The sequence below is a fragment of the Phyllobates terribilis genome, unplaced genomic scaffold (genome assembly GCF_046119375.1).
Source record: "Phyllobates terribilis strain yellow unplaced genomic scaffold, ASM4611937v1 Scaffold_4__5_contigs__length_816908805, whole genome shotgun sequence".
Taxonomy (NCBI): domain Eukaryota; kingdom Metazoa; phylum Chordata; class Amphibia; order Anura; family Dendrobatidae; genus Phyllobates; species Phyllobates terribilis.
Genome location: NW_027362764.1, coordinates 11684067 through 11711737, shown reverse-complemented (window position 1 = coordinate 11711737; position 27671 = coordinate 11684067). Strand labels below are relative to the sequence as shown.

The following is a 27671-nucleotide window of genomic DNA, read 5'->3' as shown; positions in this document are numbered from 1 at the left end:
AATAAAACTGACTCTTCAGGAGGGTTTCCAGCTTCTTCCAGCCAAAGTGCCCGGCTTGATCGTGGTAGGCCTCCAACACCATCTGGATGTCCGTCCTGGGCACTCCGATCTGCCATACCATCTCATGGGTCCTAGGGTTGACATACCTTCGGCACAGCTTCTCTCTATAGATGAACAGCCGGCTTCTCTCATTCCACAGTTGCTTGGCTTGTGGAGATGCCTCCTTCTCCAGGGAGGAACCTTCCTGGGTTATCAGTTCTTTGATACAGCTGACAACCGGGTCACTGTCCTGGGTCTCCTTCCAACTATGATGAGGTAAAGGGTTTAGTGTCTTACCACGATACCTTCTGGAGGTGCGCTGCTCGTGGACCATCCCATTTCTATGGAAGGCAGGTAGCTCAATCTCCTCCAGGTCATCCACTTCTTCTTCAGTGTCCGACTGGTGAGGCATTCTGGATAGGGCATCGGCGTTGGCGTTCTTGTGGCCTGCCCGGTACTTGATGGTGAACTGATAGTTTGACAGACGGGCCATCCAACGCTGTTCCATGGCTCCCAACTTGGCTGTCTCTAGATGTGTCAAGGGGTTGTTGTCAGTATAGTGTTAGAACCTTGCTGTTAGGTTTTTTTTCCTTTGCTGGTCACATGACCTTGTTGGCCTATTTAATCCTGCTCCGCCCTTCTGGCTTTGCTGGACTTCATTGTATATCTACTTTCTAGCTAGCCTGTGCTCTGTATCTAACTCTGTTAGTTTGCTTGGTCTACGGACCTCTAGGTTCTATCTATTTTGTTTGTTCGTCTGTCTGCTGCTATTTCTGTTAGGAGGTGTCCCATATTCCTCCCAGTCCTTAGTACTTGTAGGGATTCCCTCCCCAAATCTATAGGTCTCCGTACAGACTAGATTAGGACTTTAGCAGGTCTGATCGCAGGATCAGGTTCCCTGTTACATCGTAGGGATTCAGCTGAGTCTTATAGTAGGGACAGATCTCCTCTCTTTCCTTAGCTTTGGTAGCAGAACATAACAGTAAGTCCAGCCTGTAAATTCTCTAAGGAAAGATTTTTTTTTGTTCCATCATGGTGTCGGTTCAGGATTTGGCTAAACACCTGCAGGGACTCTCTCTGGAAGTGGCCGAGCTCCGTCAGCACGTGAGTAACTGTCCTGGAGCATATTTCTTGGAGCCTAAGGTATGTTTGCCGGATTTATTTTTTGGTGAACATCGAGAATTTTTTTCATTTAAAAATGCTTGCTTATTGTATTTTCGTTTGAGACCCAAGTCCTCTGGGGATGAATCCCAGCGCGTAGGGTTCATAATGTCACTTTTGCGCAAAGAGCCTCAGGAGTGGGCCTTTTCTTTGCAACCTAGTGATACATGCTTCAGATCAGTGGATAGTTTTTTTTCTGCTTTAGGACTATTATATGATGATCCTGACCGTGTGGCATCAGCTGAGACTGAGTTGAGACGTTTAAAACAAGGATCAGGTAATATGGAAAAATATTGTACACATTTTCGTCGTTGGTCCACTCAAACAGGGTGGAACGATTCTGCTCTGAAAAGTCTATTTCTTGCTGGGCTCAGTGAAAAGGTTAAAGACCTGCTAATTGCTTATCCTACACCTGAGGATTTGCAACAGGCTATGCAATTAGCTATACGGGTGGACAGAAGACTGCGTGCTAGGGTTAATGAGAGCAAATCCTCTGCTATGTCAGTTTCTGGTTATGATAATGTGTGTACTAACAGTGGTGAACCGATGGAGATTGGATCGGTGGCACCTCGCTCTCAAGAAAAACACCGTCGTTTTTCAGAAGGCTTGTGTTTCTATTGTGGAAAATCTGGTCATTTGATTAAAGGCTGTGAGCTTCGTATGAAGAAAGAAAAAAAAATGGTCAGTCACGCCCGTATTGCCTGTTTAAATTCCAAGGGTGTATTTTTAGCTGCTTCCACGATTGCTCAGGAAAAATTAATGGAATTTCGGGTGTTTGTTGATTGCGGGTCTACACTGAATGTTATTGATGGGGGATTCGTGGAAAAACTCAATTTAGAACCTGAACCTTTATCATCCCCCATTGCTGTGGTTTCTGTGGATGGCTCCCCTTTGAAGAATATTACTCTCAAGGTCAGTGAATTTCCTCTCACTATTAATGGTGTTCACCATGAGAAATTGGATTTGGTAGTGTTGAATAACTTGCCTTCTCCAGTAATATTGGGTTTGCCCTGGTTAAAATTTCACAATCCTGTACTGGATTGGTCTACCAGTGAAATTAAATCCTGGAGCCATAAATGTTATGACAAGTGTTGTAACGGGCGTATTGCAGCTTTGGATAGGGGAGAATTGCCTGTTCCTATTCAGGATTTTTGGAGAGTTTTTTCTGAGAAGGAATCGCAGGTTTTGCCTCCCCATAGAGACTATGATTGTTCTATTGAATTTGTCCCTGGAGCGACTCTTCCTAAAAGTCGTTTATTTAACCTTACTATTCCTGAGAGGAAGGCTTTGGAGGAATACATACAGACAAGTTTGGCCGCCGGTCACATTAGGCCCTCTAAGTCTCCTGTGGCGGTTGGATTTTTTTTTGTAAAAAAAAAGGACGGCGGTTTACGTCCTTGTCTGGATTTTCGTGAGATTAACAAAATTACGGTACGCAATCCTTACCCACTGCCATTGATTCCTGATCTGTTTAACCAGTTATTGGGGGCCAAGTGGTTCTCTAAAATTGACCTTAAGGGGGCATACAATCTGTTGCGCATGAAGGAGGGTGATGAATGGAAGACTGCTTTTAACACTCCTGTGGGTCATTTTGAGAATCTGGTTATGCCTTTTGGTCTTACTAATGCTCCTGCATTTTTTCAGAATCTGATTAATGACATCCTTAGACCTTTGATCGGTAAAAATGTGGTTGTGTATTTGGATGACATTTTGATTTATTCGCCAGATCTGGAGTCTCATTGGCGGAGCGTGCGTGAGGTATTACAGTTATTAATGGACAATTCGCTTTTTGCTAAGCTGGAGAAATGTGAGTTCGCTGTACAGAGAATTAGTTTTTTGGGCTACATTATCTCCAGCGAGGGCTTTGAGATGGATCCGGTTAAGGTTCAGGCTGTGCAGGAATGGCCTAGGCCTATTGGTTTGAAATCAATACAGAGGTTTTTGGGTTTCGCCAATTACTATAGAAAATTCATAAAAAATTTTTCTAGTATTGTCAAACCTCTGACTGATCTCACCAGGAAAGGTGCTGATGCGGTTCAGTGGTCTTCTGAGGCCATTGAAGCTTTTGTGTATCTCAAGGAGAGGTTCACCTCTGCTCCCATCCTTATGCAGCCTGATGTTACTAGGCCGTTTTTGGTTGAGGTTGATGCTTCCTCTGTGGGGGTTGGCGCAGTATTGTCTCAGGATAACGGGGATGGATTACATCCCTGTGCATTTTTTTAAAAAAAATTTTCGGAGACTGAATTGAATTACGATATTGGTAATCGGGAATTATTGGCTATTAAACTCGCATTTGAACACTGGCGCCACTTCTTGGAAGGTGCGGAATTTCCCGTTCAGGTTCTTACGGATCATAAAAATCTGATATATCTTGACGCTGCCAAGCGCCTGAATGCCCGTCAGGCTAGGTGGGCACTGTTTTTCTCGCGGTTTAATTTCTCCGTTACTTACATCCCTGGTACTAAGAATGTTAAGGCGGATGCCTTGTCTCGCAGTTTTTCTCCCATAGTCGGTGCTGAGAAAGAGGAAAACATTTTACAAGAAGGTGTTGTGATAGCTGCTTTAGACTCCGTTTTGGAAGATGAGATTCTTAAAGCTCAGGAGAATGCCCCATCTAACACTCCTCATGGGAGGTTGTTTGTGCCTGGGACCTTTAGGAGAGATTTGTTTGTTGAGTGTCACGAATCTCGGTTGGCAGGTCATCCCGGAATCTCTGAGACCAAGAGACTGGTGGGTCGCAGTTTTTGGTGGCCTGGATGGCAGAAGGAAGTCATTAAGTGGGTGCGCCAATGTACTATATGTGCTAGATCTAAGTCCTCACATACTCCTGCTGCGGGGTTGCTTTGTCCTTTGGAGGTCCCCAGTGCTCCTTGGACACATTTGGCTATGGACTTTATAACTGACCTTCCCCCCTCTGAGGGTTTTACTGTCATCTGGGTGGTCGTGGACCGTTTTAGCAAGATGTGTCACTTGGTTCCCTTCGTCAAACTGCCCTGCGCTAAAACTCTCGCTAAGGCCTTTGTCAAGGAAATTGTCAGACTTCATGGCGTTCCTACTGACATTGTTTCTGATAGGGGTCCTCAGTTCGTGGCTCGTTTTTGGCGTGCCTTTTGTGACAGGTTGGGAATTCATTTGTCGTTGAGCAGTTCTTGCGTTGTTTTGTGGCAGACAATCAAGAGGGGTGGTCTGAGTTTCTGCCACTTGCCGAATTTGCTCTGAACAATCATACATCTTCTTCTGCTGGTTGTTCGCCTTTTTTTTGTTGTTCTGGGAGACATCCGTCGTTTGGGTCGTTCTCCAAGTTGGGATCTGCCGTGCCTGAGGAGGAGAATTTTTCCGGTGATTTGGAAAGAGTTTGGACGGATGTGCGTGGTAATCTTCAGGAGGCCAACAGAAAATCTAAAGACTACTTTGATAGGAAACGACAGGAGGTTTTGTTCGCTGTTGGTGACATGGTTTGGTTGTCCTCTAGGAATCTGCGGTTGAGGATTCCTTCTAAGAAATTGGGTCCCAAGTTTGTAGGGCCCTTTAAGGTGCTTCAGGTTGTCAACCAATCTGCTGTTAGGTTGGAGGTTCCTACCTCCTGGAGAATTAATCCGGTCTTTCATGTCTCTCTGTTAAAAAAAGCTGTTGTGTCGGATGGTGACGCCTCTGCCTCTGTTCCTCCGGTGGTGGAGGACGGGGAATATGAAATTTCTCGCATCCTTGACTCTAGACGGTATAGAGGTAGTTTGCAGTATCTTGTGGCCTGGAAAGGTTTCGGACCCGAGGATAACTCTTGGGTGAGGTCAGATGATGTTTCCGCGTCCAGACTTATCAGAGCGTTTCACAGGAGATTTCCTGATAAGCCTGGTCCTAGGGGATCCGGAGGATCCTCTTAGAAGGGGGGGTACTGTTAGAACCTTGCTGTTAGGTTTTTTTTCCTTTGCTGGTCACATGACCTTGTTGGCCTATTTAATCCTGCTCCGCCCTTCTGGCTTTGCTGGACTTCATTGTATATCTACTTTCTAGCTAGCCTGTGCTCTGTATCTAACTCTGTTAGTTTGCTTGGTCTACGGACCTCTAGGTTCTATCTATTTTGTTTGTTCGTCTGTCTGCTGCTATTTCTGTTAGGAGGTGTCCCATATTCCTCCCAGTCCTTAGTACTTGTAGGGATTCCCTCCCCAAATCTATAGGTCTCCGTACAGACTAGATTAGGACTTTAGCAGGTCTGATCGCAGGATCAGGTTCCCTGTTACATCGTAGGGATTCAGCTGAGTCTTATAGTAGGGACAGATCTCCTCTCTTTCCTTAGCTTTGGTAGCAGAACATAACATATAGGCCATGAACTTAGTGGAGGCCAGGTAGTGCTTGAATCGTTCAGTGATGGCCCAGACCAAGGCCAGGAGCTCCAACTTGAAGGAGCTATAGTTTTCTGGATTCCTCTCGGTAGGGCGGAGCTTCCTGCTGGCATAGGCAATCACCTTCTCTTTGCTATACTGCTTCTGGTTTAACACAGCTCCTAGTCCCTCGTTGCTGGCATCAGTGTACAGCAGGAAAGGTTGGCTGTAGTCAGGGTAGGCCAGGATTTCTTCGCCAGTCAGGATCTCTTTCATCACTGCAAAGGACTCAGCCTGCTCTTTTCCCCACTGGAAGGGGGGTTTTGCCTCTGTAGGACTGTCCTACCAGGAGATCTTGCAAAAGTGCTGCCTTCTTGGTGCAGTCTTTTACAAACCTCCGGTAATACCCGACCAGTCCCAGGAACTGACGTACAGTACAGACCAAAAGTTTGGACACACCTTCTCATTTAAAGATTTTTCTGTATTTTCATGACTATGAAAATTGTACATTCACATTGAAGGCATCAAAACTATGAATTAACACATGTGGAATTATATACTTAACAAAAAAGTGTGAAACAACTGAAAATATGTCTTATATTCTAGGTTCTTCAAAGTAGCCACCTTTTGCTTTGATGACTGCTTTGCACACTCTTGGCATTCTCTTGATGAGCTTCAAGAGGTAGTCACCGGAAATGGTCTTCCAACAATCTTGAAGGAGTTCCCAGAGATGCTTAGTACTTGTTGGCCCTTTTGCCTTCACTCTGCGGTCCAGCTCACCCCAAACCATCTCGATTGGGTTCAGGTCTGGTGACTGTGGAGGCCAGGTCATCTGGCGTAGCACTCCATCACTCTCCTTCTTGGTCAAATAGCCCTTACACAGCCTGGAGGTGTTTGGGGTCATTGTACTGTTGAAAAATAAATGATGGTCCAGCTAAACGCAAACCGGATGGAATAGCATGCCGCTGCAAGATGCTGTGGTAGCCATGCTGGTTTGGTATGCCTTCAATTTTGAATAAATCTCCAACAGTGTCACCAGCAAAGCACCCCCACACCATCACACCTCCTCCTCCATGCTTCACGGTGGGAACCAGGCATGTAGAGTCCATCCTTTCACCTTTTCTGCGTCGCACAAAGGCACGGTGTTTGTGTCACACTGTCACAGAATACTGGAGGTAGGGGGCCTAAGCTGACCCTAAGCTGGGACCCTGACTAACCCCTCAACCTGGAGGTACTGTTAAAGGTACAGAGGTCCAGGCCGCCAGCGTAACCCCTACCTCCTGAGGATCCCTGCACCTAAGTAATCTAGTCCTGAGAAGGACCCCGATCACAACAATAGGGAACCAGAAATAATATGCCCACACACAGTATTTAGACGAACGAGACAGTACAAGGGAAAAACCAAAACCACCTTGCATACAACTTCTACACAACTACAACAGAGGGAACACCAACGGGAAAGGAGATAAATGATAAAGCGAGGAAAGGGAAAAAACACTTCCAAATACACTTATCTCAGCAACTCCAAACACCACGATCCGCTCTGTAAGTCTGAATGAAAAGCTTTCACCGACACCTCCCAAACAGACCTGCAGGAATATAAAGGAGTCTCACTAAAGAAGCATTGATTGCAGCTGGGCGAGGCTGGACCTCAGCTAGCCCAGAGAGAGAGAGAATTAACTCCTACACTGCCGAGAAAACACAAAGCACCAACAAGTCAGCTGCGAGAAGTCAGGCTGTGTACTCGTGACGATCTTCGTGGCAACACACCCGTGACAGTACCCCCCCTTCTACGAGGAGCCTCCGGACCCTCAGGGCCAGGTTTATCCGGGTGAGTCGAGTGGAAGGCCCGAACTAATCGGTCTGCGTTAATATCCGATGCAGGAACCCACATCCTCTCCTCAGGACCATACCCCTTCCAATGAACCAAGTACTGAAGGGACCGGCGATTAAAGCGTGAATCAATGACCCTCGATACCTGGAACTCCAAGTTACCATTGACAACCACAGGAGGGGGAGGTAAAGGTGACGGTACCACCGGCGCCACATACCTCTTAAGCAATGATCTGTGAAACACGTTGTGAATTTTAAACGTAGGGGGGAGGTCAAGACGGAATGCCACCGGATTAATAACAGAACTGATTCTGTACGGCCCGATGAACCTGGGACCCAGTTTCCAGGAGGGAACCTTAAGTTTAATATTCCTGGTAGACAACCATACCTGATCGTTCACACTTAGGTCCGGACCAGACACTCTCCTCCTATCAGCCATACGTTTGTATCGGTTCCCCATAGTATTCAGATTCTTCAGCACCCCTCTCCATACTGAAGCGAGAGATGAGGAAAATCGTTCCTCCTCCGGAACCCCCGAAGAGCCCCCCCTACTGAAAGTACAAAACTGGGGGTGAAAACCATATGCCCCAAAAAACGGGGACTTACCAGTGGACTCGCTCCGCCTATTATTGAGAGCAAACTCTGCCAGAGGTAGGAAAGAAGCCCAGTCCTCCTGGTTCTCTGACACAAAACACCGAAGATATGTCTCCAAGCTCTGGTTCATACGTTCCGTCTGACCATTGGTCTGAGGATGAAAAGCCGACGAGAATGACAAATGCATCCCCCGCCGAGCACAAAACGCCTTCCAGAACTTGGACACAAACTGAGACCCCCGATCAGACACCACCTCGGAGGGTACCCCGTGAAGCCTCACAATCTCCCCAATGAACACCTGCGCAAGAGTTTTAGCATTAGGGAGAGCCGGAAGAGCGATAAAATGTGCCATCTTGCTGAACCTGTCCACTACAACGAGTATGACCGTTTTACCCGAAGACGGAGGGAGGTCCGTAATAAAGTCCATAGACAGATGAGTCCAAGGACGCTCCGGGATCTTCAAAGGTAAGAGGGCCCCAGACGGACGGGTATGTGAGGTCTTAGAGCGCGCACAAACCCCACAGGACGCGACAAAAGTTACCACCTCTTTATGTAAGTTAGGCCACCAAAACCGACGCGAGAGGAGATCCACAGTTGCTTTACTCCCCGGGTGTCCTGCAAAAACTGAGTTATGGTGTGCCTCGATCACCTTTTGTCGCAACTGATCTGGAACGAACAGTCTCCCCGAAGGTCCAACAGGGGCGTCCCCCTGAGCCTCCAATATCTCCTCCTCCAGCTCAGAGCATACTGCCGAAACCACCACCCCCTCCTGAAGAATAGGAATCGGGTCGTCCGTATTCCCGGCCCCAGGGAAACTGCGAGATAAGGCATCCGCCTTTACATTTTTAGACCCAGGACGATATGTAACGACGAAATTAAACCTGGTAAAAAACAATGACCACCTAGCTTGTCTGGGATTCAGACGTTTAGCGGACTCCAGATATAGCAGGTTCTTGTGATCGGTGATGACGGTGACCGGATGAACTGCCCCCTCCAAAAAATGGCGCCACTCCTCAAAAGCTAACTTAATGGCCAAGAGTTCCCTATTGCCGACATCGTAATTCCTCTCAGCGGACGACAACTTTTTAGAGAAAAAGGCGCACGGATGCCACTTACCAGGGGACGAACCCTGTGACAATACTGCTCCCACCCCTACCTCGGAAGCGTCTACCTCTACAAAGAATGGCTGAGACGCATCAGGTTGAATGAGTATGGGTGCCGAGGCAAAACATTTTTTCAAGGAGGAGAATGCTTGACAAGCCTTGTCAGACCACCTAGAAAAATCCGTCCCCTTTTTAGTCATGTCTGTGAGAGGCTTAACCATGGACGAGAAATTACGAATGAACTTCCGGTAATAGTTAGCAAACCCCAGGAAACGTTGTAGTGCCTTAAGATTCTCCGGCCGATCCCACTCAAGAACTGCCCGCACTTTCCCAGGGTCCATACGAAAACCGGACGCTGAAACCAGGAAGCCTAAAAACTGGAGTTCCTGTACGGCGAACACACACTTTTCCCACTTGGCATACAGTTTATTATCCCGCAAGATCTGTAACACCTGTCTAACGTGCTCCTGATGAGACACCAGATCCGGCGAGTAAATTAAGATATCATCCAGATATATGACAACAAACTGTCCCACCAGGTGGCGAAAAATATCATTAACAAAGTGTTGAAACACCGCCGGGGCATTAGTCAGACCGAATGGCATGACAAGGTTCTCATAATGCCCCTCCGGAGTGTTAAAAGCCGTCTTCCACTCATCCCCCTCCTTCATCCTAATCAGATTGTACGCCCCCCTGAGATCCAACTTAGAGAACCATTTGGCGCCCACGATCTGATTAAAGAGATCGGGAATAAGTGGGAGCGGATACGGATCTCGGACCGTAATCCGATTAAGTTCACGGAAATCCAGGCAAGGGCGTAGGCCTCCATCTTTCTTCTTAACAAAGAAGAACCCCGCGGCCACCGGTGAAGATGAAGGTCTAATATGCCCCTTAGCCAGACTTTCAGAAATATAATCCTTCATGGCCTGCCTCTCAGGACCAGAAAGGTTATACAACCTAGCTTTAGGTAACTTGGCCTCAGGGAGCAGTTTTACAGAACAGTCATACTCGCGATGAGGAGGTAGTTCCTGACACCCATTCTCCGAGAATACATCCTCAAAGTCCGCCAGAAATGGAGGTAAGACCCAAGGAGTAACCACACCGATGACCGTGTTCATGCAGTTTTTATTACAGAATTTACTCCATTGGCTTATCTCTCTGGTTTGCCAATTAATAACCGGGTTATGCTTAGCTAACCAAGGAAGGCCCAACACTATAGGAGTGGGAAGACCCTCCAACACGTAGCAAGACAACAGTTCTTTATGTATTGCCCCCACTTGAAGTTTTACACCATGCACAGCTTGCAAAAAACTTCCCTGACCGAGAGGCCTGGCATCGATCGAGAATATGGGGATGGGTTTAGCCAACTCACTCAATCGCATACCTTGAACCCGGGCAAACCGAGCATCAACCAGATTAGCCCCGGCCCCACTATCCAGAAGAACAGATATCCTCTCAGTTCTCGTACCCACCACCACCTCCGCCGGTACGAGAAACTGAGACGAACCTAGGGACGAAATACCTACTCCCAGATTGCCGTCCACCACACAACCTGGGATCAACAGTTTTTTCGACGACTCTTTACTCTGCAAGGGACGGGATGGACACCCCCCAATAAAATGTCCCTTTTTCCCGCAGAGGAAACACCTTCCTGTCTTATGGCACACCACCGGTCCCCTTCCCCGAAATGATGTCCCTCCTAATTGCATAGGCTCCTCCGGACTGACCAGGGGAACCACCATATGAGGGGACCTTGTAGGAGGTGGAGACATTACAGGGGGTAGAGTTATCCCGCACCTCTCCCGAAGCCGTCTGTCAACACGAATAGCAAGGGCCATAGCGGCTTCCAGTGACGCGGGAGAGTCATACTGTGCCAACACATCCTGTAATTTGTCGGATAAACCATGACAAAACTGGCTCCTAAGAGCCGGGTCATTCCACTGGGTGTCCGTGGCCCACCTACGGAACTCCGAACAGAATTCCTCCGCCGGATGATCTCCCTGCTGAATCCTACGTAACTTAGACTCAGCAAGGGAGATCCGATCTGGGTCATCATATACGAGTCCCAGAGCAGCGAAAAACCTATCCACTGACTGGAGAACCGGGGAGCTTGGGGGAAGAGAGAACGCCCAAGATTGAGGGTCCCCTTGTAGGAGCGAGATGACAATTCCCACCCTTTGTTCTTCACTGCCCGATGACCGAGGCCGCAGCCGAAAGTACAATTTGCATGCCTCCCGGAAAACAAAAAACTTGTCCCGCCCCCCAGTGAACTTGTCAGGGAGAGCTACTTTAGGTTCTGGTCCGGCTTGCTCCAGAGGATGCAAAACCTTGGACTTAACGTCCGCCAGCCCCATGGACAAACTCTGCAACTGCCGAGCTAGACCGGCTACTGGATCCATGGTAGCTGGAGAAAACTAAGTGGGTCGGTGAAAATGTCACACTGTCACAGAATACTGGAGGTAGGGGGCCTAAGCTGACCCTAAGCTGGGACCCTGACTAACCCCTCAACCTGGAGGTACTGTTAAAGGTACAGAGGTCCAGGCCGCCAGCGTAACCCCTACCTCCTGAGGATCCCTGCACCTAAGTAATCTAGTCCTGAGAAGGACCCCGATCACAACAATAGGGAACCAGAAATAATATGCCCACACACAGTATTTAGACGAACGAGACAGTACAAGGGAAAAACCAAAACCACCTTGCATACAACTTCTACACAACTACAACAGAGGGAACACCAACGGGAAAGGAGATAAATGATAAAGCGAGGAAAGGGAAAAAACACTTCCAAATACACTTATCTCAGCAACTCCAAACACCACGATCCGCTCTGTAAGTCTGAATGAAAAGCTTTCACCGACACCTCCCAAACAGACCTGCAGGAATATAAAGGAGTCTCACTAAAGAAGCATTGATTGCAGCTGGGCGAGGCTGGACCTCAGCTAGCCCAGAGAGAGAGAGAATTAACTCCTACACTGCCGAGAAAACACAAAGCACCAACAAGTCAGCTGCGAGAAGTCAGGCTGTGTACTCGTGACGATCTTCGTGGCAACACACCCGTGACAGTTTGGAACCAAAGATCTCAAATTTGGACTCATCAGACCAAAACACAGATTTACACTGTCAATGTCAATTCCTTGTGTTCTTTAGCCCCAACAAGTCTCTTCTGCTTGTTGCCTGTCCTTAGCAGTGGTTTCCTGGCAGCTATTTTACCATGAAGGCCTGCTGCACAAAGTCTCCTCTTAACAGTTGTTGTAGAGATGTGTCTGCTGCTAGAACTCTGTGTGGCATTGACCTGGTCTCTAATCTGAGCTGCTGTTAACCTGCGATTTCTGAGGCTGGTGACTCGGATAAACTTATCCTCAGAAGCAGAGGTGACTCTTGGTCTTCCTTTCCTGGGGCGGTCCTCATGTGAGCCAGTTTCTTTGTAGCGCTTGATGGTTTTTGCAACTGCACTTGGGGACACTTTCAAAGTTTTCCCAATTTTTCGCACTGACTGACCTTCATTTCTTAAAGTAATGATGGCGACTCGTTTTTCTTTACTTAGCTGCTTTTTTCTTGCCATAATACAAATTCTAACAGTCTATTCAGTAGGACTATCAGCTGTGTATCCATAAGACTTCTGCACAACACAACTGATGGTCCCAACCCCATTTATAAGGCAAGAAATCCCACTTATTAAACCTGACAGGGCACACCTGTGAAGTGAAAACCATTTCCGGTGACTACCACTTGAAGCTCATCAAGAGAATGCCAAGAGTGTGCAAAGCAGTCATCAAAGCAAAAGGTGGCTACTGTGAAGAACCTAGAATATAAGACATATTTTCAGTTGTTTCACACTTTTTTGTTAAGTATATAATTCCACATGTGTTAATTCATAGTTTTGATGCCTTCAGTGTGAATGTACAATTTTCATAGTCATGAAAATACAGAAAAATCTTTAAATAAGAAGGTGTGTCCAAACTTTTGGTCTGCACCACAGCGGCTCTCTGCTTATCAGTCATAGAATACATGTCTAGCACACCGCATATTTTTCTCTTGAATCCGGACAGGGTGTCTGGTTTGCCATTATACTGGGGAAGCCATTTCGCTCCAGGGATATACCGCAGGGCCATGGGTATCAATGGAGTCACGACCCCTGCTGGCGGAGCGGCTGCTACGGCCTGCGCAGCACCGGGCGCAGGTTGGGCCTCAAGTGCGTTAACCGGTGCTCCGGCGGCTTGCTGGTCGTCGGCCATGGTTGCGCCCCCCTAGTGAACTGGAGCCTACCTTCTTCACTTTCTTATCAGGTAGGCCGCAGCTCCGCGGACGATGGTCTTCTTCCAGGACCTTGCGTCGCTCGCGTCTGACGTCAGAGCGTCCTCTGGACTCCTTCCAGGACCTAACGCTTCCTGGTTCGACGCCAGGGGCGGGGCGTGTCCTGGGCTTCGCGCGCTTCCAGCGGTTACACCTCTCCGATTCCCGCGGTTACACCCCTCTTCTTCCCGCGCAGCGACAGGAAGATGGCGGACAATTGCGAGAAATCTCGGGAATGGCGGGAAAACTTCACAACAGTGAGTATTACAGTCTCTTAAGGTGCACAGTACCCGGTGGCAATGGGCACGGAATCCTGTTCGTGACGCCAAGGCTGACGCCCCCCCTGGGCCGTGGGGTGCTGGGCAGCCGGGTGTCGGTGTATGCCGGTGGGGGATATCACTGAGGCTGGCCCGGTCCGTGACCCAGGGCGGTAAGTAAAAAGGGGGATATTTATAAGGGATTTAAAGTGTTCGTGACGCCACCTGTGGAATGCAGCTAAGGGGTGCCGCCGCTGCGGAGCAGTCCCCTGAAGCTGGTGTTACTGCAGCAAGGATGGTGTGGCTCTCCACAGGTAGAGCTAGCTCCAGGGCAGCGTGGGGTGTAATGGATGGTGGTGCAGGGGAGAGACGGCAGGATGGTCCCGGAGGAAAGACGAACACTCAAACGGGGATAAGCTTCAGTACCTTTACTGGTGATGGTGCAGGCACGGTCCAGGGTACTCCGGACGAAGGGCGCACTTTTGGACTCTCCCCAGTTAGCGGGTATAGGGCCTCCTGATCCGTGGCTTTACTCGCTAAGCTTCTGACCTGCCTGGAGCTAGGCCTAGCTTGGTTACTGTCTCGCTTTGCACCTGCTGACCTGGTGGTAGGGACTTCTCTTGGAGATCACTCTCCCTGGACGCTGGGGCCTCCATGACTCCTAGTCCTGGTACTGTAATCAGCGTTTGGTGAACCTGGGACCTGTAGTCCTCCAGGGGTTCCGGTGATTCCTACTGGGTGTAAAGGGTCCCTGTAGGCGCAGACCCGGTGTCCGGTATATATATCGGGGTGAGCCTGGTATGCTCCTCTGCTCCCTCGCTGCTTCTTCCTTCTCCTCTCGCCTTCGGCCACACTCAGGGCCCTCACTAGGCTTTCACACGTGCTGTAGGCCTCACCTTGCCTCACACAGCAGCCTGCGTGCTGCTCTCTCACTGAGCACACTAAACTCTAAACTAGAACTGAGCTACCTGGCTCCACCCTCCCTATATATATCCCTAACGGGCTCCCTCTGCTGGTCTGAGGTGGTAGGGTGGAGGTGTGTGAATGTAGTGAGGGCCTCTTGTGGAGAAGTCCATCCATGCACCCTTCTGGTGTTCTGTGGCACCAATGCGCAGCAGGGCGCCACACGCCTCTCCTCACGCAAAACAGAGGCTCCTCCTCTCCTCACACAGAACAGAGGCTCCTCCTCTCCTGACACAGAACAGAGGCTCCTCCTCTCCTCACACAGAACAGAGGCTCCTCCTCTCCTCATACAGAACAGAGGCTCCTCCTCTCCTCACACAAAACAGAGGCTCCTCCTCTCCTGACACAGAACAGAGGCTCCTCTCCTGACACAGAACAGAGGCTCCTCCTCTCCTCACACAGAACAGAGGCTCCTCCTCTCCTCACACAGAACAGAGGCTCTTCCTCTCCTGACACAGAACAGAGGCTCCTCTCCTCACACAGAACAGAGGCTCCTCCTCTCCTCACACAGAACAGAGGCTCCTCCTCTCCTCACACAGAACAGAGGCTCCTCTCCTCACACAGCACAGAGGCTCCTCCTGTCCTCCCACAGAGCAGAGGCTCCTCCTCTCCTCCCACAGAACAGAGGCTCCTCCTCTCCTCCCACAGAACAGAGGCTCCTCCTCTCCTCACACAGAACAGAGGCTCCTCCTCTCCTCGCACAGAACAGAGGCTCCTCTCCTCACACAGAGCAGAGGCTCCTCCTCTCCTCACACAGAACAGAGGCTCCTCCTCTCCTCACACAGAACAGAGGCTCCTCCTCTCCTCACACAGAACAGAGGCTCCTCCTCTCCTCACACAGAACAGAGGCTCCTCCTCTCCTCACACAGAACAGAGGCTGCTCCTCTCCTCCCACAGAACAGGCTCCTCCTCTCCTCCCACAGAGCAGAGGCTCCTCCTCTCCTCACACAGAACAGAGGCTCCTCCTCTCCTCACACAGAACAGAGGCTCCTCCTCTCCTGACACAGAACAGAGGCTCCTTCTCTCCTCACACAGAGCAGAGGCTCCTCCTCTCCTCACACAGAACAGAGGCTCCTCCTCTCCTCACACAGAACAGAGGCTCCTCCTCTCCTCACACAGAACAGAGGCTCCTCCTCTCCTGACACAGAGCAGAGGCTCCTCCTCTCCTCACACAGAACAGAGGCTCCTCCTCTCCTGACACAGAACAGAGGCTCCTCCTCTCCTGACACAGAACAGAGGCTCCTCCTCTCCTGACACAGAACAGAGGCTCCTCCTCTCCTGACACAGAACAGAGGCTCCTCCTCTCCTGACACAGAACAGAGGCTCCTCCTCTCCTCACACAGAGCAGAGGCTCCTCCTCTCCTGACACAGAGCAGAGGCTCCTCCTCTCCTCACACAGAACAGAGGCTCCTCCTCTCCTCACACAGAACAGAGGCTCCTCCTCTCCTCACACAGAACAGAGGCTCCTCCTCTCCTCACATAGAACAGAGGCTCCTCCTCTCCTCACACAGAGCAGAGGCTCCTCCTCTCCTCACACAGAACAGAGGCTCCTCCTCTCCTGACATAGAACAGAGGTTCCTCTCCTCACATTATGGCCATTCCTTGTGTGATTTATCTTCCAGGGTCAGTTCCTGGTGCAGGGATCAGGGGACGTCTGCTGCTTCTGCTCTGAGTCCGGTCAGTCCTTGCTTTTATGATCAGCTGCATTACATATTTTCATAAAGTTCATGATGTCTCTGTGTATTCAGTCCCTCGCACTCTCCGCCGTCACCATACACTCATCACTTATCATTCTCTAAGATTACATGACCTATGCAATTTAGAGGGGGGCACATATTTATGCAGCATTCATTTGTTTTTTCAGCTCCTTACGGATCTGAAACTGCCAACCCAAGTCCTGCATCTCTGCCTGGAAGTGCAGCTGTCCCTGCCCTGGTAACCTACCCCATGCCGGGGGCAGGAAGTAAGTGTACTTGGGTTGGGTGTAATCCTCGTCATTATGCCTTCTGCCATTTCATCTATCTATAGCTTTAGTTATGACCATATATTCTCCTCGGGCCATCTTTGGGTTGTCCTCGGGCCATCTCTGGGTTGTCCTCGGGCCATCACTGGGTTGTCCTCGGGCCATCTCTGGGTTGTCCTCGGGCCATCACTGGGTTGTCCTCGGGCCATCTCTGGGTTGTCCTCGGGCCATCACTGGGTTGTCCTCGGGCCATCTCTGGGTTGTACTCGGGCCATCACTGGGTTGTCCTTGGGCAATCTCTGGGTTGTCCTCGGACCATCACTGGGTTGTCCTCGGGCCATCTCTGGGTTGTCCTCGCGCCATCTCTGGGTTCTCCTCGGGCCATCTCTGGGTTCTCCTCGGGCCATCACTGGGTTGTCCTCGGGCCATCTCTGGGTTGTCCTCCGGCCATCACTGGGTTCTCCTCGGGCCATCACTGGGTTGTCCTCGGGCTATCTATGGGTTCTCCTCGGGCCCTCTCTGGGTTGTCCTCGGGCCCTCTCTGGGTTCTCCTCGGACCATCTCTGGGTTCTCCTCGGGCCATCACTGGGTTGTCCTTGGTCCATCTCTGGGTTCTCCTCGGGCCATCTCTGGGTTGTCCTCAGGCCATCACAGGGTTGGCTATCTATAGCTCTTGTTTGGACCATTCATAGGCTTTCCATGCACCATCCACGTATATATTCTATTTGGGCCATCGGTAGGTTATCTTCAGGTCAGCTGTAGGTTCACCTCCGGCCTTCTCTAATCTTCTCTAGGCTCTCTTCTTGTCAGCTTTAAGTTCTCCTCAGTCCATCTCTAGGTTGTGCTGTTCCACCATCATAACTAGTGTCAGATATAGGGCAGAAGACGTGGCGTGCAGGTACTTGGGCTATTAAGGCCCAACGCTATTTGATCCCCACACAAATTACTCACCTAATAATTGACTGCAGAAAGTCTTGTGATCTTGAGATACACTGGTCTCTCTTACTCCTCACAGGTGATTGTTACACACCCCTGAGAATCTCACTTCTACCGCTCAGCAGCTTCACATCCTCTTCACAAGTCACTGACCACCCGGCATACACAGCACAGCTCAACCACATCTCCCTGACTGTGGAGAATCAGGGGTGGAGCCCCCAGGAGGAGGATTACCCCAATCCTCCATCCAGGTTACCGTACCTCCAGATTGACCTGCTAAAGCCATGGAACCTTACAGGTAGTTGACATGGAGAAAATACTTGTGTGTTCTATGTTCTTCCCAATTTTTCCCTATGTATTTTCTTTTTTCTTCAAGTGTTTTTCCCATGTTCTCCCTGTTATTTCTATATTCTCCATATGTTCTTCCTATGTTCCCTGTGTTCACCCTATATTTTCCCCTTGGTCTTCTGGTATTCTATTCTCTATGTTCTCGCCATGTTCTTCTGGTATTTTCCCTGTGTTCTCGTGGTGTACTTCTTGTATTCTTCCTATGTTCTTGCAGTATTCTCCCTATATTCTCGCCGTGGTTTTCCATTATTCTCCCTTTGTTCTCCCCATGTTATTTTGGTGTTCTCCCTGCGTTCTCATCATGTAATTCTTATATACTCCCTATGTTCTCGCCGTATTCTTCCAGTGTTCTCCGTATGTTCTCGCCGCGGTCTTCCGGTATTCTCCCTATGTTCTCACCGTGTTCTCCGTATGTTCTCGCCGCGGTCTTCCGGTATTCTCCCTATGTTCTCACCGTGTTCTCCGTATGTTCTCGCCGCGGTCTTCCGGTATTCTCCCTATGTTCTCACCGTGTTCTCCGTATGTTCTCGCCGTGGTCTTCCGGTATTCTCCCTATGTTCTCACCGTGTTCTCCGTATGTTCTCGCCGTGGTCTTCCAGTATTCTCCCTGTGTTTTCGCTGTGTACTTCTTGTATTCTCCCTGTGTTTTCCCCATGTTCTTGTAGTTTCCCTATATTCTTGCCATATAATTCTTGTATTCTCCCTATGTTCTACCAACGGTCTTCTCGCCGTGGTCTTCCGGTATTCTCCCTATGTTCTCGCCGTGTTCTCCGTATGTTCTCGCCGTGGTCTTCCGGTATTCTCCCTATGTTCTCACCGTGTTCTCCGTATGTTCTCACCATGTTCTTCCGGTATTGTCCCTGTGTGCTCGCCGTATATTTCTTGTATTCTCGCTATGTTCTTGCCATGTTTTTCCAGTGTTCTCCCGGTGTTCTCGCCGTGTACCTTTTGTATTCTCTCCTTGTTCTCCCCTTATTTTTTTGTTTTCCCCTTTGTTGCTTTGTTCTCCCCATCTTCTCTCTGTTCTCCCCTTGTTTTTTCTCTATTTTCCCCTTCTTCTTGATCTGTTCTCGACATTTTCTCTCCGTTTCCTCCGTCTTCTCTCTCTGTTCTCCTCGCCTTCTCATGGATCTTATATTTTGATGTGTTATCCTTTTTTTGGCCTCTGTTGTTGTCTTTTATGTTCATTATTTATGACTTTTCTTCAGTTCTGTCCACTGATGTTTGGACTACATATTCACTTCTGCCCTGAGCCACAGGTGGGTCATGTGACCTGTGCCATGTGACCTGCGTCACGTGACTTGTGCAGTGTGACCTGCGTCATGTGACCTGTGCGGTGTGACCTGCATTGTGTGACATGTGACCTGCGTCATGTGACCTGTATTGTGCAACATGTGACCTGTGCCGTGTAACCTGTGCCGTGTAACCTGTGTCATGTGACCTGTGCCGTATAACCTGTGTCATGTGACCTGTGCCATGTTACCTGCATTGTGTGACATGTGACCTGCGTCATGTGACCTGTGCCGTGTGACATGGGACCTGCGTCTTTCCTTCCTTCTATATTTTGCTCCTCTTCGTGTGCTCTCAGGTGTCAGCCGTTACATGAGATAGTTTGGTGTTTCAGGGATCGTGACGCAGGGCGCCGGCTCCTCGGATTACTTTGTAACCAGTTTTGAAGTTCAGTTCAGCATCGATCAGAAGATCTGGTACAACTACACGGAGATAAAGAGCGACCGTGAGCCGAAGACCAAGGTGTGTGCCGCGGACGGGAGACAGCCGCCGCCTCACTGTGCGGAGGGAGAGGTGGCTGCTCCTTTTTGTTGGTGTGAATTAGTGACCACTGGGGAGTGAAGTCCTGAACATCATCATCAGGGGAGCAGGATGCAAATGGGGAGAGCGGTGGGAAGGTGCAGCATGGTGGACATCTGTGTCACCCCGGCTCCATTCGCTGTCAGTGACTTGTGTTCTCCCCATTGTAGATTTTCCAGGGTAACTTCGATGGCTCCACACCTGTTGCCACAAGCTTTGAGGCGGTGATCAGCGCTCAGTATATCCGGATCCTTCCACAGGATTATCACGGCAGAATATTCATGCGCCTGGAGCTGCTGGGCTGCGGAGAAGGTAAAAAGTCCTGTGGGCAGAGCTATGAACCAGTGGGGAAGGCACGAGGGGGTCACATGACATCATATGAGGGCTGCCAAAAAGTTACAGCGCCTCCAGAGGAGACACCAGGCATTACACAATCCTCACCAAAATCAATAAGATGTTTAGTTTATTGAAGGGCTCATATCAGGTCCTCCAGAGAGCTAGACACTCATGTTCTCCAGAAAAGGAGAGATGCTCGTTGGGTCTTCCAAAGAGAAAGAGATGTTCAGGTCCTCCTGAGAGGGAGAGAAACTCGGGTCCTCCATGGTGGGAGAGACTCTTGGTCCTCCAGAGTGGGAGAGACTCTTGGGTCTTCCAGAGTGGGAGAGACTCTTGGGTCTTCCAGAGTGGGAGAGACTCTTGGGTCTTCCAGAGTGGGAGAGACTCTTGGGTCTTCCAGAGTGGGAGAGACTCTTGGGTCTTCCAGAGTGGGAGAGACTCTTGGGTCTTCCAGAGTGGGAGAGACTCTTGGGTCTTCCAGAGTGGGAGAGACTCTTGGGTCTTCCAGAGTGGGAGAGACTCTTGGGTCTTCCAGAGTGGGAGAGACTCTTGGGTCCTCCAGAGTGGGAGAGACTCTTGGGTCCTCCAGAGTGGGAGAGACTCTTGGGTCCTCCAGAGTGGGAGAGACTCTTGGGTCCTCCAGAGTGGGAGAGACTCTTGGGTCCTCCAGAGTGGGAGAGACTCTTGGGTCCTCCAGAGTGGGAGAGACTCTTGGGTCCTCCAGAGTGGGAGAGACTCTTGGGTCCTCCAGAGTGGGAGAGACTCTTGGGTCCTCCAGAGTGGGAGAGACTCTTGGGTCCTCCAGAGTGGGAGAGACTCTTGGGTCCTCCAGAGTGGGAGAGACTCTTGGGTCCTCCAGAGTGGGAGAGACTCTTGGGTCCTCCATCTCGGGAGAGACTTTTGGGTCCTCCAGAGTGGGATAGGCACTCGGTTCCTCCAGAGGGGAAGAGACACTCAGGTCCTCCAGAGGGGGAGAGACACTTGGGTCCTCCAGAGTGGGAGAGACTCTTGGGTCCTCCAGAGTGGGAGAGACTCTTGGTCCTCCAGAGTGGGAGAGACTCTTGGGTCCTCCAGAGTGGGAGAGACTCTTGGGTCCTCCAGAGTGGGAGAGACTCTTGGGTCCTCCAGAGTGGGAGAGACTCTTGGGTCCTCCAGAGTGGGAGAGACTCTTGGGTCCTCCAGAGTGGGAGAGACTCTTGGGTCCTCCAGAGTGGGAGAGACTCTTGGGTCCTCCAGAGTGGGAGAGACTCTTGGGTCCTCCAGAGTGGGAGAGACTCTTGGGTCCTCCAGAGTGGGAGAGACTCTTGGGTCCTCCAGAGTGGGAGAGACTCTTGGGTCCTCCAGAGTGGGAGAGACTCTTGGGTCCTCCAGAGTGGGAGAGACTCTTGGGTCCTCCAGAGTGGGAGAGACTCTTGGGTCCTCCAGAGTGGGAGAGACTCTTTGGTCCTCCAGAGTGGAAGAGACTCTTGGGTCCTCCATCTCGGGAGAGACTTTTGGGTCCTCCAGAGTGGGATAGGCACTCGGTTCCTCCAGAGGGGAAGAGACACTCAGGTCCTCCAGAGGGGGAGAGACACTCGGGTCCTCCATAGGGGGAGAGACACTCGGGTCCTCCAGAGTGGGAGAGACTCTTGGGTCCTCCAGAGTGGGAGAGACTCTTGGGTCCTCCAGAGTGGGAGAGACTCTTGGGTCCTCCAGAGTGGGAGAGACTCTTGGGTCCTCCAGAGTGGGAGAGACTCTTGGGTCCTCCAGAGTGGGAGAGACTCTTGGGTCCTCCAGAGTGGGAGAGACTCTTGGGTCCTCCAGAGTGGGAGAGACTCTTGGGTCCTCCAGAGTGGGAGAGACTCTTGGGTCCTCCAGAGTGGGAGAGACTCTTTGGTCCTCCAGAGTGGAAGAGACTCTTGGGTCCTCCATCTCGGGAGAGACTTTTGGGTCCTCCAGAGTGGGATAGGCACTCGGTTCCTCCAGAGGGGAAGAGACACTCAGGTCCTCCAGAGGGGGAGAGACACTCGGGTCCTCCATAGGGGGAGAGACACTCGGGTCCTCCAGAGTGGGAGAGACTCTTGGGTCCTCCAGAGTGGGAGAGACTCTTTGGTCCTCCAGAGTGGAAGAGACTCTTGGGTCCTCCATCTCGGGAGAGACTTTTGGGTCCTCCAGAGTGGGATAGGCACTCGGTTCCTCCAGAGGGGAAGAGACACTCAGGTCCTCCAGAGGGGGAGAGACACTCAGGTCCTCCAGAGGGGGAGAGACACTCAGGTCCTCCAGAGGGGGAGAGACACTCGGGTCCTCCATAGGGGGAGAGACACTCGGGTCCTCCAGAGTGGGAGAGACTCTTGGGTCCTCCAGAGTGGGAGAGACTCTTTGGTCCTCCAGAGTGGAAGAGACTCTTGGGTCCTCCATCTCGGGAGAGACTTTTGGGTCCTCCAGAGTGGGATAGGCACTCGGTTCCTCCAGAGGGGAAGAGACACTCAGGTCCTCCAGAGGGGGAGAGACACTCAGGTCCTCCAGAGGGGGAGAGACACTCGGGTCCTCCATAGGGGGAGAGACACTCAGATCCTCCAGAGAGAGAAATAGATGCCCGAGTCGTGCAGAGAGAGAGATGCTTGGGTGCTCAAGAGATGGGGACATTCAGATCCTCCAGATCAGGACAGAGACTAGGGGGTCCTTCAGAATGTGAGAGTGGGAGTGAGAGATGTTCAGGTCCTCTATGAGGGAGAGAGGGACTCTGGGGTCCTCCAGAGAGGGGTGTTCTGTGTGTCCTCTGTAGCTAATCAGTGAGGGATGTGATCAGGTGATGATCTGTTGGCAGCCCCCAACCGCTGCCCATTATTACAGAATATCACGTGTCTCCATATACCTCCTTACTGCGATTCCCTGTGGAGTGAATGATAGGACCCCCTTGTTATCATTATTATCACTGACCCCCATTCTTTCCCTACAGTGCCGGTCAGACCCCCTGCACCTTCGCGCCCCGGGGACCAGTGTCAGGTGGGGCAGTTCCAGTGTCACAATGGTCACTGTGTCCCGGCCGGGCCGCTCGGAGTCGTCTGTAATGGAATCAATGATTGTGGAGATCAGTCAGATGAGATCTATTGTGGTAATGTCACTGTATCTGGGATCTGTGGGGGGATCGGTCAGAGTGTAGTGCCAGGGTTGATAGAGAGTAGAGAGTCCCCCCATCCTCTTGATGATACCCACTCATCACAAGGGGCACTGTAATGGGAGGGGGTACGTACTAATAGCATAAGGATGAAATATGAAGGGGTGATAGCTGGAGATTATAATCATTCTCTTCCCCACCCTCGGAGGGCAGGTACCGCCCCGTCACCTCTGTCTCCAGCAAAGTGGGGCTGCCATCGTTCCCAGTTCTACTGCCGATCCTCCGGTCGCTGCATTGAGGTGGAGCAGCGATGTGACGGTCACCTGGACTGTGCTGATGGATCCGATGAGGTGGGATGTGTGTCCGGGATCCGCAGCACTGTCAGCCCCAACACCACATGGAGGTGAGGAGCGAACAGTCAAACCAGGGTGGAGGATGGAGGATGAAGAGGCCCCACTTACCGCTCTCCATTGTTCCTCAGAAAGGAAAATGAGAGCCGCCCTGGTGTCAGCACACACGGAGCAGAGAGTCCACCTTGGGCCGGGGGCCCCACCCCACCACCTAGTACACCCGCCACACTACAGGTGAGTGATGACTTCATTCAGTGTCGTCAGTGCTAAGCACAGTGTTAGTTCCAGTGTCCTCAGTGCTAAGCACAGTGTTAGTCCCAGTGCCCTCAGTGCTAAGCACAGTGTTAGTTCCAGTGTCCTCAGTGCTAAGCACAGTGTTACTCCCAGTGTCCTCAGTGCTAAGCACAGTGTTAGTCCCAGTGTCCTCAGTGCTAAGCACAGTGTTAGTTCCAGTGTCCTCAGTGCTAAGCACAGTGTTAGTCCCAGTGCCCTCAGTGCTAAGCACAGTGTTAGTTCCAGTGTCCTCAGTGCTAAGCACAGTGTTACTCCCAGTGTCCTCAGTGCTAAGCACAGTGTTAGTCCCAGTGCCCTCAGCGCTAAGCACAGTGTTAGTCCCAGTGCCCTCAGTGCTAAGCACAGTGTTAGTCCCAGTGCCCTCAGCGCTAAGCACAGTGTTAGTCCCAGTGCCCTCAGTGCTAAGCACAGTGTTAGTCCCAGTGCCCTCAGCGCTAAGCACAGTGTTAGTCCCAGTGCCCTCAGTGCTAAGCACAGTGTTAGTCCCAGTGCCCTCAGCGCTAAGCACAGTGTTACTCCCAGTGCCCTCAGTGCTAAGCACAGTGTTAGTCCCAGTGCCCTCAGTGCTAAGCACAGTGTTAGTCCCAGTGCCCTCAGTGCTAAGCACAGTGTTAGTCCCAGTGCCCTCAGCGCTAAGCACAGTGTTAGTCCCAGTGCCCTCAGTGCTAAGCACAATGTTACTCCCAGTGTCCTCGGTGCTAAGCACAGTGTTAGTCCCAGTGCCCTCAGCGCTAAGCACAGTGTTAGTCCCAGTGCCCTCAGTGCTAAGCACAGTGTTACTCCCAGTGTCCTCGGTGCTAAGCACAGTGTTAGTCCCAGTGCCCTCAGCGCTAAGCACAGTGTTAGTCCCAGTGCCCTCAGTGCTAAGCACAGTGTTAGTCCCAGTGCCCTCAGTGCTAAGCACAATGTTACTCCCAGTGTCCTCGGTGCTAAGCACAGTGTTAGTCCCAGTGCCCTCAGCGCTAAGCACAGTGTTAGTCCCAGTGCCCTCAGTGCTAAGCACAGTGTTAGTCCCAGTGCCCTCAGCGCTAAGCACAGTGTTAGTCCCAGTGCCCTCAGTGCTAAGCACAGTGTTAGTCCCAGTGCCCTCAGCGCTAAGCACAGTGTTACTCCCAGTGCCCTCAGTGCTAAGCACAGTGTTAGTCCCAGTGCCCTCAGTGCTAAGCACAGTGTTAGTCCCAGTGCCCTCGGTGCTAAGCACAGTGTTACTCCCAGTGTCCTCAGTGCTAAGCACAGTGTTAGTCCCAGTGTCCTCAGTGCTAAGCACAGTGTTACTCCCAGTGTCCTCAGTGCTAAGCACAGTGTTAGTCCCAGTGCCCTCAGTGCTAAGCACAGTGTTAGTCCCAGTGCCCTCAGCGCTAAGCACAGTGTTACTCCCAGTGCCCTCAGTGCTAAGCACAGTGTTAGTCCCAGTGCCCTCAGTGCTAAGCACAGTGTTAGTCCCAGTGCCCTCAGTGCTAAGCACAGTGTTAGTCCCAGTGCCCTCAGCGCTAAGCACAGTGTTACTCCCAGTGCCCTCAGTGCTAAGCACAGTGTTACTGCCAGTGTCCTCAGTGCTAAGCACAGTGTTAGTCCCAGTGCCCTCAGTGCTAAGCACAATGTTACTCCCAGTGTCCTCAGTGCTAAGCACAGTGTTACTCCCAGTGTCCTCAGTGCTAAGCACAGTGTTAGTCCCAGTGCCCTCAGTGCTAAGCACAGTGTTAGTCCCAGTGCCCTCAGTGCTAAGCACAGTGTTAGTCCCAGTGTCCTCAGTGCTAAGCACAGTGTTAGTCCCAGTGCCCTCAGTGCTAAGCACAGTGTTAGTCCCAGTGCCCTCAGTGCTAAGCACAGTGTTAGTCCCAGTGCCCTCAGTGCTAAGCACAGTGTTTGTCCCAGTGCCCTCAGTGCTAAGCACAGTGTTAGTCCCAGTGCCCTCAGTGCTAAGCACAGTGTTAGTTCCAGTGTCCTCAGTGCTAAGCACAGTGTTAGTCCCAGTGCCCTCAGTGCTAAGCACAGTGTTAGTCCCAGTGCCCTCAGTGCTAAGCACAGTGTTAGTCCCAGTGCCCTCAGTGCTAAGCACAATGTTAGTCCCAGTGTCCTCAGTGCTAAGCACAGTGTTAGTCCCAGTGCCCTCAGTGCTAAGCACAGTGTTAGTCCCAGTGCCCTCAGTGCTAAGCACAGTGTTAGTCCCAGTGCCCTCAGTGCTAAGCACAGTGTTTGTCCCAGTGCCCTCAGTGCTAAGCACAGTGTTAGTCCCAGTGCCCTCAGTGCTAAGCACAGTGTTAGTCCCAGTGCCCTCAGTGCTAAGCACAGTGTTAGTTCCAGTGTCCTCGGTGCTAAGCACAGTGTTAGTCCCAGTGCCCTCGGTGCTAAGCACAGTGTTACTCCCAGTGTCCTCGGTGCTAAGCACAGTGTTAGTCCCAGTGCCCTCAGTGCTAAGCACAGTGTTAGTCCCAGTGCCCTCAGTGCTAAGCACAGTGTTAGTCCCAGTGCCCTCAGTGCTAAGCACAGTGTTACTCCCAGTGTCCTCAGTGCTAAGCACAGTGTTAGTCCCAGTGCCCTCGGTGCTAAGCACAGTGTTACTCCCAGTGCCCTCGGTGCTAAGCACAGTGTTACTCCCAGTGTCCTCGGTGCTAAGCACAGTGTTAGTCCCAGTGTCCTCAGTGCTAAGCACAGTGTTAGTCCCAGTGCCCTCAGTGCTAAGCACAGTGTTTGTCCCAGTGCCCTCAGTGCTAAGCACAGTGTTAGTCCCAGTGCCCTCAGTGCTAAGCACAGTGTTAGTTCCAGTGTCCTCAGTGCTAAGCACAGTGTTAGTCCCAGTGCCCTCAGTGCTAAGCACAGTGTTAGTCCCAGTGCCCTCAGTGCTAAGCACAGTGTTAGTCCCAGTGCCCTCAGTGCTAAGCACAATGTTAGTCCCAGTGTCCTCAGTGCTAAGCACAGTGTTAGTCCCAGTGCCCTCAGTGCTAAGCACAGTGTTAGTCCCAGTGCCCTCAGTGCTAAGCACAGTGTTAGTCCCAGTGCCCTCAGTGCTAAGCACAGTGTTTGTCCCAGTGCCCTCAGTGCTAAGCACAGTGTTAGTCCCAGTGCCCTCAGTGCTAAGCACAGTGTTAGTCCCAGTGCCCTCAGTGCTAAGCACAGTGTTAGTCCCAGTGCCCTCAGTGCTAAGCACAGTGTTAGTCCCAGTGCCCTCAGTGCTAAGCACAGTGTTAGTTCCAGTGTCCTCAGTGCTAAGCACAGTGTTACTCCCAGTGCCCTCAGTGCTAAGCACAGTGTTAGTCCCAGTGTCCTCAGTGCTAAGCACAGTGTTAGTTCCAGTGCCCTCAGTGCTAAGCACAGTGTTAGTTCCAGTGCCCTCAGTGCTAAGCACAGTGTTAGTCCCAGTGCCCTCAGTGCTAAGCACAGTGTTAGTTCCAGTGCCCTCAGAGCTAAGCACAGTGTTAGTTCCAGTGCCCTCAGAGCTAAGCACAGTGTTACTCCCAGTGCCCTCAGTGCTAAGCACAGTGTTAGTTCCAGTGCCCTCAGTGCTAAGCACATTGGTACTCCCAGTGCCCTCAGTGCTAAGCACAGTGTTAGTTCCAGTGCCCTCAGTGCTAAGCACAGTGGTACTCCCAGTGCCCTCAGTGCTAAGCACAGTGTTACTCCCAGTGCCCTCAGTGCTAAGCACAGTGTTAGTCCCAGTGCCCTCAGTGCTAAGCACAGTGTTACTCCCAGTGCCGTCAGTGCTAAGCACAATGTTAGTCCCAGTGCCCTCAGAGCTAAGCACAGTGTTAGTTCCAGTGCCCTCAGTGCTAAGCACAGTGTTAGTTCCAGTGCCGTCAGTGCTAAGCACAGTGTTAGTTCCAGTGCCCTCAGTGCTAAGCACAGTGGTACTCCCAGTGCCCTCAGTGCTAAGCACAGTGTTACTCCCAGTGCCCTCAGTGCTAAGCACAGTGTTAGTCCCAGTGCCCTCAGTGCTAAGCACAGTGTTACTCCCAGTGCCGTCAGTGCTAAGCACAGT

At 51.1% G+C, this 27671-nt stretch overlaps 1 protein-coding gene across 1 annotated transcript in view; it reads left to right on the top strand.

Annotated features, from left to right (window-relative positions):
• Positions 1-27671, top strand: part of LOC141264133 (SCO-spondin-like) — a 521676-nt gene that overhangs the window by 136613 nt on the left and 357392 nt on the right. The window contains exons 19-26 of the mRNA XM_073676443.1: positions 16185-16239; positions 16427-16525; positions 17541-17759; positions 19434-19561; positions 19789-19930; positions 22893-23048; positions 23265-23454; positions 23533-23635. Coding sequence (XP_073532544.1) covers positions 16185-16239; positions 16427-16525; positions 17541-17759; positions 19434-19561; positions 19789-19930; positions 22893-23048; positions 23265-23454; positions 23533-23635 — 1092 coding nt within the window. The remainder of the gene's footprint in view (positions 1-16184; positions 16240-16426; positions 16526-17540; positions 17760-19433; positions 19562-19788; positions 19931-22892; positions 23049-23264; positions 23455-23532; positions 23636-27671) is intronic.